Consider the following 18,343-nt stretch of genomic DNA (forward strand, 5'->3'; position numbering starts at 1 on the left):
ATACCTGCAATGTTAAAAAGAAATGAAAACCGACCCCCGAGCGATCGGAGGCTGCATGACTAATTTATCACACTCTCACTGAGAATTTATTATGGCCGATGGAACGCGGCAGAGCCGAATTAAAGCGCGAGTGGAGATTAAAGCTGGGATTCGAAACTCCGCAGCAGGGTTTTCAGCTTCGGGGTTGTGAGTGTATTCGTTCCTTCTGGGTGTATTTCCTGATCCTCCCTCACCCTCTCCTGGTGATGGAGATGAATTATTTAAGCTGCACAATTTCATTTCAGACCTCCCCGTGATCTGGTTATGTCGTGTCAATCGAAGAGCATCATTTTACTCCACTACGTGAATGATGTAAGCAGACACGGTGCGTTTTACAGCCTACAGCCTGACCCTAGCACTGGACGCTTTCTCTTCTGGATTCTGATTGGTCAGAAGGTGCTGATTGATTTACTATAGCAGCGGATACAAATTTGAGGCTTCTATCAGTATTAAGATTAATATTAATGCACTCATGGTAATTGAGTATCGTTTCCATAGTAACGGCTGGATCACAGGGGACTCGGACGGTAGACGCTCAACTTCCCACCAAGTAACTTCAGAAGAATTTGTTCATGCAAATATTCAACATGAATATTTTTTATAACAATATTAATTACTACCACAGCAATCATGGGACGTCTTGTGTTAATGTAAAGTGGTTAAAAAAAATTCCCGCAGATTTCCATACTGACTTTTTTACATTTAGCCACGCCCATAAAACTCCAAAAAAGGCAGAAAATGGTCAAAATAGTAAGTAATCTTGTTTAATGGTAATGGTGCCATTACTTTTATTCACATCGTTTTCTGTAGAATCGTTTACGTGAAGCGACCGAGTTTGACAAAATAATGAATTTAATTAGCATGAAACTGCAGTGTAACTGAAACAGATGAACCGTGCGATGGGTAAATAAACTCGCAGTGACAACAACAACCACACGGTTTGAAGGGTGACATGAGCGAGAGATTTTCTTCACATGTTCAAAAGGTTCCTTACACAAGAGAGAGGTTTTTTTATTTTTACACGACTGAGAGCTTCCTTACACAAGCAAGCGGTTTTTTTTACATGACCGAGAGGTTTTCTTTAAATGAGCGAGAGCTTCCTTTACATGAGCAAGAGGTCTTCATTACACAAGCAAGAGGTTTCTCAAATGAGCGAGAGTTTTCTTAAATGAGCGAGAGGTTTCTCAAATGAGCGAGAGGTTTCTCAAATGAGCGAGAGGTTTCTTAAATGCGCAAGAGGTTTCTTAAACGAGCGAGAAGTTTTCTTTACATGAGCGAGAGCTTCCTTAAATGAGCGAGAGGTTTCTTAAATGAGCGAGAGGTTTCTTAAACGAGCGAGAAGTTTTCTTTACATGAGTGAGAGCTTCCTTAAATGAGCGAGAGATTTCTTACATGAGCGAGAGGTTTCTTAAATGAGCGAGAGGTTTCTTAAATGAGCGAGAGGTTTCTTAAATGAGCGAGAGGTTTCTTACGAGCGAGAGGTTTCTTAAATGAGCGAGAGGTTTCTTAAACGAGCGAGAGGTTTCTTTACATGAGCGAGAGCTTCCTTAAATGAGCGAGAGATTTCTTACATGAGCGAGAGGTTTCTTAAATGAGCGAGAGGTTTCTTAAATGAGCGAGAGGTTTCTTAAATGAGCGAGAGGTTTCTTAAACAAGCGAGAAGTTTTCTTTACATGAGTGAGAGCTTCCTTAAATGAGTGAGAGCTTCCTTAAATGAGCGAGAGATTTCTTACATGAGCGAGAGGTTTCTTAAATGAGCGAGAGGTTTCTTAAATGAGCGAGAGGTTTCTTAAATGCGCGAGAGGTTTCTTAAACGAGCGAGAAGTTTTCTTTACATGAGCGAGAGCTTCCTTAAATGAGCGAGAGATTTCTTACATGAGCGAGAGGTTTCTTAAATGAGCGAGAGGTTTCTTAAACGAGCGAGAAGTTTTCTTTACATGAGTGAGAGCTTCCTTAAATGAGCGAGAGATTTCTTACATGAGCGAGAGGTTTCTTAAATGAGCGAGAGATTTCTTAAATGAGCGAGAGGTTTCTTAAATGAGCGAGAGGTTTCTTAAATGAGCGAGAGGTTTCTTAAATGAGCGAGAGGTTTCTTAAATGAGCGAGAGGTTTCTTAAACAAGCGAGAAGTTTTCTTTACATGAGTGAGAGCTTCCTTAAATGAGCGAGAGATTTCTTACATGAGCGAGAGCTTTCTTAAATGAGCAAGAGATTTCTTACGAGCGAGAGGTTTCTTAAATGCGCGAGAGGTTTCTTAAACGAGCGAGAGATTTCTTTACATGAGCGAGAGCTTCCTTAAATGAGTGAGAGATTTCTTACATGAGCGAGAGGTTTCTTAAATGAGCGAGAGGTTTTCCTTACGAGTGAGAGCTTCCTTAAATGAGCAAAAGCTTCCTTACTTGAGCGAGAGGTTTTCTTTACATGAGCAAGAGGTTTCTCAAATGAGCGAGAGCTTCCTTTACATGAGCGAGAGGTTTCATAAATAAGCAAAAGCTTCCTTAAATGAGCGAGAGATTTCTTACACGAGCAAGAGGTTTTCTTTACGAGTGAGAGCTTCCTTAAATGAGCGAGAGGTTTTCTTTACATAAGCGAGAGGTAATTTAAATGAGCAAGAGCTTCCTCACATGAGCGAGAGCTTCCTTAAATGAACAAGAGTTTCTTTAAATGAGCGAGAGCTTCCTTACATAAGTGAGAGCTTCCTTAAATGAGCGAAAGTTTCCTTAAATGAGTGAGAGGTTCCTTACATAAGTGAGAGCTTCCTTAAATGAGTGAGAGGTTCCTTACTTGAGTAAGAGCTAACTTACATTAATGAGAGCTAACTTAGATCAGAGAGAAGTTTCTTACATGAGCGAGAGCTTCCTCACATGAGCGAAAGGTTATATTTACATGAGCGAGAGCTTCCTTAAATGAGCAAGAGGTTTTCTTTACACGAGTGAGAGGTTCCTTAAATGAGCGAGAGGTAAAGAGTAAATGAGATCCTTAATATTAAGATAAGAAAGAAAACAAAACCAAACATTTTTAAATACAATGAGAATTTTATTCAAACGGTGCAAAAGGAAAACAAAAAAAAAACAAAAAACAACAAAACAAAAGATAAAAACCATCTAGATTGCATCGTCACACCGCCTGCGTCCGCTTCAGAACCAAAACAGAACCCGAGTTTACAGGAAAAAAAAAAAAAACGGAATAAATTGCATCTGTACATGCAGCAGGTTCAGTCTCATGCACAGCGGCCCACGCTGCTGACCAGCACTCCGTCCGGCACGGCAAAATATACAGTATAAAAATAGTCGAGTCTGTTACATGACGACAGAACGAGTGGAAAGGAAAAGGTCAGAGACGCCGAGCCGTGAGCCAACGTCTGAGTTCAGGAAGGAGGAAAGAACAAAATCTTATTATAAATATATATATATTCAAAATCATAGCATTTTAGGTCTTTTAGAAGAACTTAGTGTTTGCACGAGAGCCCAGAGGCTCCTGGTGGTCAGCCTGAAATCTCTCTCTCTCACACACACACACACACACACACACACACACACACACACACACACACACACGAATACTGACTGCTTCATCCCTTGGCTTTCCTTGTAAACCCTGTACATTCTCATCGTTTTAAAAACACTGCACAACTGCTCTCGGTTTACAAAAATAACTCAAACCTAGCTCTACAACTGCTGTCTTTTTGTTGCTGGGGTTGCTGATTGTGTGTGTGTGTGTGTGTGTGTGTGTGTGTGTGTGGTGTTTTGAACATTAGCTAGAAGAAAGAAGTGACTGAGGAAAAAAAAACAAACGTTCGGCTGGGTTGGTTTTAGTGTGGGCACTATAATACTTTTAAGAGGAATTTATACCATCACTCTATCACACACACACACACACACACACACACACACACACACACACACACACACACACAGTGTAGGGATGCACCAAATCTGATCCTGAAGCTCTAATCACAGGTGTATCTTAGATATTTAAAGTCACACTGATGTTTTACATTTAGCCACACCCACAAAACTTCCCTACAAAGAACCCCCAAAGAACCTTTAAAGAATCCTAAGAGCCCTTAAAGAACCCTTAAAGAACCTTAAAAAGAACACTTTAAGACACTTTAAAGGACCCCTAAAAGAATCCTTATAGAACCCTCAAAGAACCCTATAAAGAACCCTTTAAAGGACCCCCTTAAAGAATCCTTAAAGAACCCCCAAAGAACCTATAAAGAATCCTTAACAAGCCATTTAAGAACCCCCAAAGAACCCTTAAAGATCCTTTAAAGAACCTTTAAAGAACCCTTAATAAATGTTATTTCTGGAAGCAGTTGCTGAGAAGTTAAAATATCATGAGACTCCTACAGAAACTGGGCTTGAATGAATGGAGTTTGAATGGAAAGTCCTGCAGCTGGTCATCAGGGCGTTTTTTCTTTCAGCTGGACCTGGTGCATCCCTACACTCGGAGCGGTTCAGTAACCCGAAGCCCTGCGGCACTTTTCATGCTTCAAATCCATCCTCGGTTCTTAATAATTCAGCCACATGGTTGTTCATTGCTCGGCCGTTTAAAGAGCAAACGAAACACTGAAGCACTACACAACAGCGCCATCCACTGGACATGTCAGTGAATTACAGTAAAGGAAATAAACAGCCTTTTCAGTACCTCATCAGAACCGCTCCCAGTGCAGTAACACACACCGGCTGACAGGTTATCGGGTCACGAGGGCGGTACTGATGCAGCTTTTACACTAAACTGTGAATTATTGCATGTAGCAGAGCTGCAGGAGAACATCATCAGGATCTGGAGCTTTTGCAAGGCCAAGAATCTCAGCAGCACCGTTCAGCACTAGGGCATAGTTCAGAGAGACCAATACGCGTGTTTACACTGAATTATTGTTGAGCGCCAATGCAGTACGACGTACTACATTACACACTGGACATCACACCAAGAACCCACAGAACCCATCCTACAGTCTGTACACTCCTTCCTAATAACTCTCGTGTCTGTCCATCATATACGCCGACCGATTTCTCCGCCTCTGGCGAGAATGACCTCAGCGGATGAACCAAGAACATTTTCAAATAAATGACAGACATTTGTTTAAGTTTTGCAGTAACAGCAGTATTCAGTGTACAGAGAATCGTGTGACTTTTATTTTTAATTAATTTACTGATCTTTTTTATTATTAGGGTTTATTAGCGAGGATTCAGACATCTTAAATATACGTGGTTTGAAATAAGGACCCATATAAACACAAATCACGTATTCCAGGAGATGCCGATGCTGTGGTTTGTCGTCATGGACACACAACAGCAGTGCTTTGAGAAATTGACCCTTTACGTTAATCCGAATAATCTCTACAAGGACCGGGAGCTGGACTGAAAAGGCAACTAGGAAACTTTGAGCCAAAACTTAAGAGCTCCACGGAGCCGTCTGATGGTGAACTGAACAGTCTTCATCATCGTCATCATCACACCAAAGAAAAACACGCAATGTCAGGATATTAGAAAAGTGCTTGACTTTGTGCAGAGGAAAAAGTCCACAGACGCACCTTTTATTATTCGTGGGGGGATAAACAAAACAAAAACAGTACGTCTTGCTATTTCTATTCACCCTACAGGTGGGATTTAGCTTCAGAGGATTTCAAAAAAGATTCCTCCAACCTTAGAGTTGAGGGTTACAATATCTAAAGACTTCAGCAGATGATTACAGCAGGATGAACATTTTCTGAGACTAGTGTCATTAATTGAGATAAATTATTACGCCATCTTAACAAGCGTCTCGCTAACGTGGACACGGCTTCCTGTACCTGCTAGATTCACTCCTCACCTTCACCTTCAAGTCACTATACAATCAGACCTTTGGCTGGCAAAGTTTTGGAGATACCAGACGAGCAAAACGGTCAGAAGAATCCTGTTAGGACATGGCTTTGGGGCAGAGCTAAAACATTGGGTGAAAAAGACAAAAAAAAAAAAATCTCTACAATCATATGGCAAAATGGGTGAAAAGTGAAACCTTCTTCGTCCCGTGCCAACATTCCTCCAAGAGTCTTGTAACTGTGAAGCTGTACAAATGTGCATCTTCTGGTTGTGCTTCATGTCATATATTTTGCATGTAATGTCTTTTATGCACAAGTTTGTGCCACTCAGGACAAAAAAAAGAAAAACTGCCCGGATGCTCGTCACGATCGCGAAGCACCGCGACGGCGACAGAGCAAGAAAGAACGGCGCACGACGGCGCCGACGACAAATCTACCGCCTAAAATCCACTGCAAAAGCAACAGAGGTACGGACTCCTGACTTTGTGCCCGTCCCCTCAGTGTCGACTAAGCGTAGTCCCTTCACGACGGCACGGGAAGGCCCGTCGAAATCCTGTAGCCAGATCCTGCTTGAGACCTGCCGAGTCTCGCGTGGAGAAGACGGCACTACAAGGTACCGGTCGAACATGGTGCCACCTCAGAACCTGTGCATGGCCGTGTCAGTTTCTCGTCTCTTCAGCTCCTCCCTGTAGCAGTACGAGCAGTAGTTGCAGGTTTCTGGGTGTCCGTAATAGTTGCAGCTCGGTGTTCGGCACCGGGTCGACTGCAGGTTCGCCAATCCGCCGGCGCTGCCCAGAGAATAGTGCCTGACCGGTGGCGGCCCTCCTCGGCTGTCCAGTCCCGATAGCAAGCCGTTGGCGTAGGCGCCGCTGACCGACTCTGTGTGGAACTCGGGTATATCCTGCTGATGTGTGTAAGAGGACGAGAAGCAAGGGGCTGCACAGCTAGGGGCCGTTGGATGGTAATGAGTGTGAGCATGGACGGGGCCTTGGCTCAAGGGGCAGTGGCGGGGTAGGGTGGCGTAAGACGGCAGGCCTGGGTAGGTGGACGGTGAGCCACCGGCTAGCTGCCGCCGGGTGTCCATGTAGCCGGGAATGTGGAGGTGCTGGGGAAGTGGTGAGGGGGAGTGTTCAAGGAAGTTAGATCTAGGAATGGGCACAACTCCCGTATACAGTGATGGGGTAAAAGAGGGCGATTTGATGGTGTTATAGTGAGGATGCGGCGCTTCGTTCACATCCTCTTTTCCGTCAAAGCCCCGGAAGCCAGACTCCGACGGCTCCTTCTTGGCTTGGGCTCCATTCATCACCCCTTTGCGCTCAGCCTCCCTTTTCTGCTCCTGCTCTGCACGGAAACGCTCCTCAGCGTCCACCAGATATCGCTGAATCATCTCTTCCTGGTACGGCTGCCTGTCGCTGGTGGTCAGAAGGCCGGCGAAAATGTAGCGTCTTTCTCCCTGCATGGCTGCACGCAGGATGCTCAGGCTCGCCTTTACGTCGGCACTGTACTTGTACGAGTCGCCTTCGGAAGAGCTGTTTCCGTTCTGCGAGGACGGAGAGCCTTTCCCCGAATCCTCCGAGCCGGGATTGGTGGAAGGAGAGCCGTCTTTGCCGTCCTTGCTGTCTTTGCGTCCGCGTAGGGACCCCTTTTTCTTCTCCATGCCTTCAGGTTTGCCTGAGCCACCTGCCCCGGCTTTACCGGTCATCAATCCACCGACGTTCTTCTTCAGCTTGCTGCCCAAACTCTTGCCGAAGCTGCCCAGCTTGTTAGCCACAGAGTCTGCCCTCTTTTTATCTTTATCTTTGTCCTTTTCTTTGTCCTTCTTGTTCTTCTCCTTGCCCATTGTTCCGGTTGAGCCGCTGCTGGACGAACTCGAGGAGCTGGAGGATTTACCTGCCGTTCCGCTGCTGCTGCCTGTTGCGCTGCTGTCCCCATTTCCGTTGGAGCTGCTGCTCACAGACTCTTTATCGGACTCCCCAGAGTCAGGGGGCGTGCGGGCGTCCTCTCCGGCTGAGGCAGTCGGAGACTCAGGCTGGGCCAGAGGTGCTTGCTGTAGGGGGCAAAACAAAAAAAGATCTAAGCAAAAAAATACATTTAAAAAATATTACTCTTGTATTTTTGGGGTAAACGGTTGCTCGTCTCAGGTAAGAGGCTCACCTGTACCTCACACGGCAGAGGAAGCCACGTTACGTTCATGTAGGTGTGCAGTAGGTGGAGCTTCGCCTCCAGAGATAAAGTAACACTGAAAAGAAAAACGAAATCTCAATCTATAATTCACATTCACATGTGCAAAACAAAATAATAAATCAGAGAACACGAGCAATTCAGACAAAGTGGAAAAGTTCGGTATGTTTTGTGAATGGAATTCTTATCTCTGAATGGACGAGACATCTATCACTCAGGAAGTAGGAAATTGTGTATCTAACTTTATTTCTTGTACATGTGTGGAGTTCTACCTTCACTTTAAACCAAAATATTTATAAGAAAACAGAACTCATTCAGCCCTACTGTGAGGAAGGACATGTGATGTTGAATATACTGAAACCGTATCATGGAGTAAAGATTAGATTGCGATCTCTAAAAACACACCAGGAATGTTCGGAATCTATTCCAGATTAAAGGAGCAGAGCTGTGTTCATACACACACCAATCCACTTTCTACTGCTGCAGCCACTGCTGGACTTCCTGTAGATCCTGAGTGACTGATGTCTCGTCCAATCAGCAGATCCTATCACTGTTGTGTTATAAAGCACTTTAAAAGCTTTTTGGACACAGACAAAACTTCTCTCTGATATAACTGCCACCTCCTTTTATGATCTGAAAAGAAGTTGGTACCTGGCGAGCATCACGTTGTCCACGTCGTCTTTGCCCCACTCCCAGTCCTTTCCCGGATCCACAGCAAAGTGCACAGGAAGCATCTTATAATCCGAGTCGGTCAGAGGAATCACCACTGCAGGGAAACAGATGTTTAATCAATACATCATCTTTAAGTGCTCTCACCTCAGGGTTCATAGTAATATTTTAGATAGCAATTTTATTAACTCTGGTGCATTTAATCATGAGCATTTAGGTCTTAGATGTCTATTAAACTGCACTACATAGTGGCCTGCTTCAGTGATGCTTAAATGATGGTGTTGGATCATCCCGAGAGCTAAAAACAGTTGTAGCTGAATCACCTCCCACCTTGGCAGAGCTGCTGAGACTGTAGGCCATGTTGTGTGTTAGAAATAATTCGGATGACTTTTATCTATAACAGACTTACACTGATCAGACATAACATTATGACCACCTGCATAATATTGTGTTGGTCCTGTTGCTGCCAAAACAGCCCTGAGGCCTGGACTCCACTAGATCCCTGAAGGTGTGCTGTGGTATCTGGCACCAAGATGTTAGCAGCAGATCCTGTAAGTTGCGAGGTGGGGCCTCTATGGATTGGACTTGTTTATCCAGCACATCCCACAGATGCTGGACTGGATTGAGATCTGGGGAATTTGGATGCTAGCATCGGCTCCCTGACTGGTCTGTGGCTATGCAGCCCCATACGCAACAAACTGTGTATTCTGACCCCTTTCTATCAGAACCAGCATTAACTTCTTCAGCAGTTTTGAGCAACAGTAGCTTATCTGTTGGATCAGATCACACGGGCCAGCCTTCACTCCCCACGTGTATCAATGAACCTTGACCGCCCATGACCCTGTCGCCGGTTCACCACTGTTCCTTTCTTGGATCACTTTTGATAGATACTGACCACTGCAGACCGGGAACATCCCACAAGAGCTGCAGTTTTGGAGATGCTCTGATCCAGTGGTCTAGCCATCACAATTTGGCCCTTCGTCAAACTCGCTCAAATCCTTACACTTGTCCATTTTTCCTGCTTCTAACATCAACTTTGAGGACAAAATGTTCACCTGCTACCTAATACATCCCACCCACTAACAGGGGCCATGATGAGGAGATACTCAGTCTTATTCACTTCACCTGGCACTGCTCATAATGTTATGGCTGATCGATGTATTTTGTTCATTTGTGTATAAATGGTGTTACTGAGCACATCACTGTCTTTGAGGTGATACTGCGGTAATTTACACTTAATTATCAGTATCAGTTATAAACACACTCTGCTGGGGCTTCAGACAGCTGACATCACAGCCTGTCCTCCTCACCTTGCTCTTTGGAACCGTCCTTCTGCTCCATGGAAACCAGAGCGGAGAAATGCGCCTGGTCGTAGGCCAGGACCAGTGGTGAGCGGTGACACTTGTGAGCCTGGACCTCCAGGGGTAGATAAATCCCACCAAACGGGATCGGGGCAAAAGCTGGAACAGATGATGAAGACAAATCAGCGTTAACGTCTACAGCACGTCTTCTGAGCAACTTGTCTATATTGTCATAGGATATGTACAAAATTGATAAAATCAAATAAACTTAATCCTAATCAATTACATTGTACATTGATCATGTTAATATCGTATAAACACCCACAGAAAAAAAAAATCCCAATCCCAAATCCCCTTTCCGGAGTTTCCTCCATGTGTCCATGCGCATCACGCAGTTTAATAAAGCCAATTTTACACACAGCTAGCACCAAGACTGGACATGGAAGCTTTATATAAGCTTAAATCTCTAAACACAAATTGCTTAAGGCTCTGGGTCGTTGACCGAAAGAACGGGGTTCAAGCCCCACCACTGCCAAGCTGTCATTGTTGGGCCCTTGAGCAAGGCCCCAACCCACTATGCTCCAGAGGTGCTGAATCTTGGCTGACCCTGCGCTCTGACCACAACCTCCAAGGATGGAATAATGTATATGTGACAAATAAAGACAACTTAAAGCTATGATGCTGCCCAAGCAAAAGCGCTGAATGAATCCAATACAATGTCAGGTCTCTGTTTTCACCTTCATTATGAAAGGTGTTTAATTTTTTTACAAAAAGACTGAGGTCATCAGGGTATGGTGCCATGGGACTGTCGGGAGCAACACAAGTATAGCTCATTCAGCTGGTTTGGTTTGCGGTAATAAGCGGTGTAATTAAATGTTAGTAATAATAATATAACAGGAGAAGCTCTCGGCCACCTTCATTTTGTCCAAGTAGCTCTCAGACATAAAAAGGTTGGAGACTCGTGGTGGACAGTGTGAGCTTTGTGTACACAGACTGGTCATTTGTGTCAGTTTGTTTTCTGTTGATTGATTTGTCTGGGTTTTTTTTGCATAGCTCATTGGCTGTTGGTTTGGTTCGCTGTTTAGATTCATTGTTGGTTGATTTGATTTTTTGGTTTATATTTATTATTTTGTTGACTCAGTTTCTTTATTTGTTGGCTGGTTTAATGATTTTGTTTGTTGTTGGTCGGTTTGTGTATTTAGTGGTTGGTTTGTTTAGATGGTTTCTTTGTTGGTTTGTTGCTTTACGGCTTCTTTGTTTTGTGGTTTGTGTTTGGCTTTGCTTCTTTGTTATTTGGTTTATTTGTTGGTTTGGTTTGTCGGGTTCTTTCCTCATCATTTAAGTTTGTTCCATTTTAATTTTCCGATATTATACACAGATATCAGCCATAACATTATGATCAGTGCCAGGTGAAGTGAATAAGACTAAGGATCTCCTCATCATGGCCCCTGTTAGTGGGTGGGATATATCACATTATATATATAACATTTTGTCCTCAAAGTTGATGTTAGAAGCAGGAAAAATGAACAAGCGTAAGGATTTGAGCGAGTTTGATGAAGGGCCAAATTGTGATGGCTAGACCACTGGATCAGAGCATCTCCAAAACTGCAGCTCTTGTGGGGTGTTCCCGGTCTGCAGAGGTCAGTATCTATCAAAAGTATCCTTTAAGTCGTTTAAGTTGTAACGTACAGGACTTGAAGGATCTGCTGCTAACATCTTGGTGCCTGATACCACAGCACACCTTCAGGGATCTAGTGGAGTCTATGCCTTGACAGGTCAGGGCTGTTTTGGCAGCAAAAACGGACCAACACAATATCAGGTCATAATGTTATGCCTGATCGGTGTACATCCAAAATGTTTTTTAGAATTATCTCTAACGTGTGTGTGTGTGTCCTACCTTCTCCTCCCGAGTCTCTCAGCATGGTATCGGCCACCACGACGATTGGCCTACGGAGCACATGAGCCAGAACAAACACGTGGAACTCCTCCAGGCTCTCATAAACAGGTTCCTCTTGCGACTCGGCGCTGTACAACACAAACAAACACAAACCAATCAAACACACATACAAAATCTTCCATTCCTCCAGCTTCTGTCTGTCGGTGGAGAAGTGGAGCGACTGAAACGATTAAACAGAAGCAGGAAAGAGAAATGAACCCGTTGGTGGTGTTGGTGCTGTAGTGTATCCTGGGTTCACTTGAGGCCAACTTCAACAGTTCATTCCACTCCTTCTGCCATTCCTCCTCAGTGTACACCAGCCCTGACTGCACACACACACACGCACACACACACACACACACACACACACACACACACACAGAGGAATGACTGCAATTAGACTAGAATCTTGTGCTGGCCGTTGATCATAGCTGACTGACTGCTTTGCAACACATCATTATTGTGTCGATTCTGCAGTCAGCAGATTTTACCCCCAAGCCTCACACACTCACCTCTTTGTTCTGCATGGTCTGCTGCCACCTCCACCTGCGCTTCAGCGCCTCTCTCTCCTGGCCGTGGTCCATCAGGGCGTACAGAGACTTCCGCAGCATCAGGTCTCGATCGTGGAAACCCCACATGCCTGCATGGGCAAGTTGAATAAAGTATATTAATATAAACCTGCTGTACTACTGTCAAATAAATCAACACCTCCTGACCAATCAGAATCGAGAACTCATCAGCACTGTGGTGTCTTTTCTTCCTGACACATATTTCTCCTGTAATCATCCGTATAACCATGGAACCCTGATTTATGTCCTTTAGACTGTAATAAAGCTGTAATTAACGGGATAATGAGTGAGCTGCTCGTTGGCATCAGCAGCATCATAACATTCAGCCGTGGAGCTCTGAGAGGAAACTTCGTTACAGGAGTGTGTAAGAAAAAAAAGAGTCTTTAGTGCTGATCACACACTCACCCAGAGAGGCAGCATGAAGGAGGCAGTTTCCATCCCCACTGGTAGCCAAGGGCAACAGACTCTGGCATCCTGAACCCAGCTTCGTCCACCAGTTGAGCCGACCTGCACACATTCACACAGTGTTGGTCAGGCAGGGTAAAAGCTAACACTGCTGCTTACAAATGGTAAAATGAACCCGAGCTCACAGACGCCCACGACTGGCTGTGATTGACAGGCTGAAAGCCCTTTAGTATAGAGCCGATAGTATGCGCCCTCCCACTTAGGAATTCTTCAAACACAAGAATCAAAGAATAATTAAACATGTACACCAATCAGCCATAACATTATGAGCAGTTCCAGGTGAAGTGAACAACCCTGATGATCTCCTCATCATGGCACCTGTTAGTGGGTGGGATATATTAGGCAGCAAGTGAACATTTTTTCCTCAAAATTCATGTGTTAGAAGCAGGAAAAATGGGCAGTGGGCATCTCCAAAACTGCAGCTCTTGTGGGGCGTTCCCGGTCTGCAGTGGTCAGTATCTATCAAAAGTGATCCAAGGAAGGAACAGTGGTGAACCGGGACATGGGTGGCCAAGGCTCATTAATGCACATGGGGAGCGAAGGCTGGTCCATGGGGTCCGATCCAACAGACGAGCTACTGTTGCTCAAATTGCTGAAGAAGTTTATTCTTCTTCTAACACCACAATATTAGGCAGGTGGTCAAAATGTTATGCCTGATTGCTGTAAAACTGTTTCAGTGTGTATCTGACTCCAGTTCTGTGTGTGACTGCCCAGTGTCCGGAGTTTCTCAGTAAATGATGCATTAACATCAAACATAAAAAACCTGTATAAATATTTCCAGCACTTTCTAATGTAACCTCTGAAAATGCACAACTGTTTGCCTGAGTAAATGATACAGCACCAGAATAAGAAGAAATTATTATTTCAATGACATCAAATTTCAGCAGCACAGATTTGACATTGTACTGAAATATTCACACAGGACCTGGAATATTATATGTGGCATAATAAATAAACTCTGGTGGTGATCATGTCCCTGCTTTAAATTTCGGGTTCTTTGTGTTTAAATGAGATGATGAGAAGCCTCACCTGCATGCTCGAGGGCCACCATCATGGACTGCTCGATGAGGTCGCGCTCGATGAAGCCGCGGAAATCGTCTCGGTACACGGTGAGGTCAGGCAGCTGGAAGGTGCAGACTGGGGTGTCCAGGAGCATCTCGGTGCCAACGCCACCACCTCCTACGCTGGACACGTGAGAGCGAGCCAGAGACACGATGGTGGAACTGGCGTGAGAGATCCCTCGTGACAGACGCTTCTCTGTGGCTGCAGGTTAAAACGTAAACACGATACAATGAGTTGGCGGTGCTTTAGTCCTTTAATCTGTACACTCGAACAGTTTCCAACGCGTCAATATTCACGCTAATACCTGCAGATCGCTAAACTAGCCGAGGCCACCGTGCCATATACAGTAGCCGCACTGCATTCGGGACGTTTGATTATGACAAATTAGCACCAGACTCTCTAAACACATCTGAAATACACTATATTGCCAAAAGTTTTGGGACACCCCTCCAAATCATTGAATTCAGGTGTTGTTTTTCAGGGGTTGGGCTCGACCCCTTAGTTCCAGTGAAAGGAACTCTTAATGCTTCAGCTTCAGACCAGGACTCTGTGCAGGCCAGTCCAGTTCCTCCACACCAAACTCACTCATCCATGTCTTTATGGTGCTTTGTGCCCTGGTGTACAGTCATGTTGGAACAGGAAGGGGTCATCCCCAAACTGTTCCCATAAAGCATGAAATTGTCCAAAATGTCTTGGTATGAAGCTGAAGCATTAAGAGTTCCTTTCACTGGAACTAAGGGGCCGAGTCCAACCCCTGAATTCAATGATTTGAAGGGGTGTCCCAAAACTTTTGGCAATATAGTGTATTTCACTACAAACGTATTTAACGCGTTTCAGGGTGGAGTTCAGATTTATTCTTTTAAGTCGCTCGTGCCAGTGAGACAGACTGGTCCAACTGGCCTTCGCTCCTGACACGCATTCTTGGGACTGTATGGGTTTAAATACCGTGAGTTGGGTGAGGGAGCGAAGTGAAAAGCGAGTGATGAGTATAAAGCTGTTAGATTCTGTGCTAAAGAAAGACGTGACAATGTGACACTGGGTTTGTCAGGTTAGCTTGGTCTTAATCCCTAAGCTTGAGAGTTAGGATTAAAAGAAACTAGGTCTTAAAGTTAACAAGTGACAGATGTCCAGATTCACATCACGGTTACTGTAACACACGATTGAATAAACTGGGCAAATATGTGCATGTAAAGTAAACAAGTGGGTTTGTGACATTGTTATAAAATTAAGAACACGTCTATATGTTTCTGGTACAAAACTAAAAACAAACTAAAATAAAATTGCTGTACAGTTTAAGGGACAGAATGTGAAGAGTGATTTATTTAAACAGGATTTTCTCCTGCACTTATTTTTAACTGTTCAGCGATATGTGATGTCATCACTGTGCGCCTCAGACTCCTCCCTATCTCACCAGGGTGTGCATTTCGGTTTATAAACTGAAGTGAATGTCAGGAATCTGGTGGCATGAGAGTGTGTCCGAGTGCAGGGATCCTTCACCTTGCACCACGTCGTCCTGCCGGTGCAGCAGCGGCCGTCCCACTCTGGTCATGTCCTTGTGCTCCGTCAGCGCCTGTTCCCTCTCCTCTGCAAATGAGTAGGACAGACTCCCAGCATGCACCTGCCTCAGCTGCTCAAAATCGCTCAGGGCGGCCGTCAGGTCCCAGTTCTTGCCTGAGGAGGTGCGAAAACAAACCAGAGTGTTTATTTAACCTGTGTGGAGTTTGAACATTAGCCTGAATGTCAACACGGGCGTCAGACATTCCGTCGCTTCTTCCCGAGCGGAACGGAGCTCTGTGCAGCCTGCAGGACGGTATATTTATACACACATCCTTATCTGCGAGCAGCGTTGCCTGGCAACAAGGCGCTGGGTTCATCCTGCTTTCGCTCATTGTGTACATTCGGTTCACACGACTTTTATTTATTTATTTATTTATTTATTTATTTAAATCAGTGAGTCAGACAGCTGATCTAAAAGAGGACTTTTCTCAGAGTCTCAGTGATTAGAAATCAACTCTGCAGCCTTGTGATTTACATCGTTTCCCACACCAAGATGACCGAGACCAGCAGGGTTCACGTCCAGGCTATTAGATAAGTGTTTCTAACTGACCAATGGACATGGAGAGGGAGAGGGAGAGAGAGAGAGAGAGAGAGAGAGAGAGCGGTTTTTCATTAACTTTCCCTTCTCATTTGGTGTAGTTTTAAACTTTCTTTAAAAAAAGAATCACAGTGCATCAGCAAATTATTATTATTATTATTATTATTATTATTATTATTATTAAGCCATGATAAAAGTCTATATTTAGGGCCGAAGCATGTTAGAAAGCACATTATCACATTCTCCTGACGCTGGAGTCTTCAGCCGCTCACAGAGCAAATCATTCTCTCTTTATAAAATCTGGCAGAGGGACACAAGTCTTTCTGGCAGTTCTGGGAAACGTTCTGCTGCGTGTTCCTGATCCAACACGTGTGGGAAACCAGAAATCAGACATTTGGAATAAAAAATTTTTTCAAATTAAAGACGAAACTGGTTTCTCAGGAGTTTGTTATGGGGGTCACTTCATCCATGACGAGCCTGATGAAGTCACCGGACATGAAGAGATGCTGTTTCTTTTACATCCTGACACATTTTTAGACGCTAATGTCCACAAACGAGTTTCGGGTTCATTAGTAACCTGGGTGTGTTACAGAAAACAGGAAGTGAGGCAATCTACTGTTTATCAGCACGGAGTTTAATAAAACTGCTCTGATGTTCCGAGAGGCTGAGGGGTGAAGTGAAGGGTTGAGTGCTTGGCCCCCTAAATCGCTGTATGCTGCAAGTTGTATTAAATTTTGTTTATTTTGTTTAAATTTGATTGTATTAGATATTTGTTTAAAACCTGCATGTTTATGAGTCTCACCCTCCAGCAGGTCTCTGGCCAGTCCGGGTTCGGCTCCTGTAGAGCGGACAAAGTCGGACAGGACTGCGTCCATATCCAGGGTCATGTGATCATGAAGCGACGGCGCTGCAGGGGGACATCGGGGCAGCGGAAATGACCAGGAGAGCGACTCTCCTACAGCCCGCGATCAACACCACTACAGCTACAACACCTACAGGGGCAGAGAGAGAGCAAGAGAGAGAGAGACAGGGAGAGAGACAGAGAAAGAAATGGGGAGAGAGAGAGAGAAAGAGAAAGAAAGAGAGATAGATATGTTAGATATTGGTTAAATAAAACAGAAAGTAAACAGAATCTGTTCATTTGCGGTCACTCCTCTTCAGTAACTGCCCGGTCAGGGTCGTCATAGTTTAGAAGCTTGTTTACATTTCTGAAAATCATTGTCTTCACGTGTTGTCTGCTGTAGCCGAGAGTGAGGACCGGTCAGAGCCAGTAAATCTTCCTGATTTAGGCCACGCCCACTTTGGCTTTAAATCCAGATAAATACGGTGTCACTGGGTTACACCCTGAAGTGGCGTCATGTATAACAGCAGTGAGGTTCACACACTCATCGCTCTCCAGCTCGTTAGTGCTTTTTAATCATAACCTACGCCACACAGTCCGACAATTCGTGACTCACAACTTCTCATCTAACGTCGGGAAAAAGGCGAGAAATGACGGACAAACACACAACCGCCAAAAAGAAAAGGGCTTTTCCTTTTCAGAGAGAACATTTTCAGTCAGTGACTTCATCTGGAACAAAGAGAGGAGACTGCTGCCAGTTCAGTGCCATCATACACACACACACACACACACACTACCTGGTTTGGACTCAGCATCGGTCCTGTGGGTGGAATGAGGAGGATGAGTAAACTCGGGTGTTGGCCTAGTTAGAAATCAATGACCAAAGAAAGCAAAAATAAACACATTTTATCAAAACAACCCAAAGACAGGAAAATGACCATATAAGGTAAAAAAGGAAAAATTCACTTTTTAACGAGTTTAATATCAACAGCAGCAGCTTTATCCCTCACGCTCTATTCGCCACGTCCAGAGTGTATCCAAATACCACCTGTGTGTGTGTGTGGTGCAATAATCTGCCTGTGACACTACAGAATGACACACTGATTAAAAAAGCAGCTTTTAAAAGGAACTGATGCAAGAGTTTTTGGAAAACAACAGAATGGTGTGTACAAATAATTGAGATTTTTCATTTTTAAAGCTGTAAACAGTCGGATATAAAATATAAAGGTTTGGAAAATTGACTTCAGAAGTCTGAATCAACACAGCATCAAACGACTCACTGAATAAATCGACTCATTCATTTGTGTTGAAGAGTCACGCGTCTGTGTTAGTGATGTACGATACACTACAACAGCGTTCGAATTTTTGTGATGGCTAGAC

The 18,343-nt window shown here is 44.3% G+C and overlaps 1 protein-coding gene across 3 annotated transcripts in view; it reads right to left on the minus strand.

The window, feature by feature from the left end:
- Positions 1–3,087: 3,087 nt before the first annotated feature.
- otud7b (OTU deubiquitinase 7B) overlaps positions 3,088–18,343 on the minus strand; it is a 29,363-nt gene continuing 14,107 nt past the window's right edge. Inside the window, exons 2-13 of one of the 3 annotated variants that reach the window (XM_058376462.1) lie at positions 17,761–17,825; positions 16,925–17,114; positions 15,525–15,698; positions 13,995–14,228; positions 12,906–13,007; positions 12,444–12,571; positions 12,151–12,257; positions 11,893–12,020; positions 10,005–10,154; positions 8,677–8,791; positions 7,999–8,083; positions 3,088–7,891 (exon numbers count right to left, since the gene is read on the minus strand). In XM_058376462.1, the coding sequence (XP_058232445.1) occupies positions 6,482–7,891; positions 7,999–8,083; positions 8,677–8,791; positions 10,005–10,154; positions 11,893–12,020; positions 12,151–12,257; positions 12,444–12,571; positions 12,906–13,007; positions 13,995–14,228; positions 15,525–15,698; positions 16,925–17,009 (2,718 nt within the window). In that variant the 5' untranslated portion in view covers positions 17,010–17,114; positions 17,761–17,825 and the 3' untranslated portion in view covers positions 3,088–6,481. The remainder of the gene's footprint in view (positions 7,892–7,998; positions 8,084–8,676; positions 8,792–10,004; positions 10,155–11,892; positions 12,021–12,150; positions 12,258–12,443; positions 12,572–12,905; positions 13,008–13,994; positions 14,229–15,524; positions 15,699–16,924; positions 17,115–17,760; positions 17,826–18,343) is intronic. The other 2 variants (XM_058376463.1, XM_058376461.1) reach the window with 2 other exon arrangements.

This window comes from Hemibagrus wyckioides, linkage group LG23 (assembly GCF_019097595.1).
Source record: "Hemibagrus wyckioides isolate EC202008001 linkage group LG23, SWU_Hwy_1.0, whole genome shotgun sequence".
Lineage (NCBI taxonomy): Eukaryota > Metazoa > Chordata > Actinopteri > Siluriformes > Bagridae > Hemibagrus > Hemibagrus wyckioides.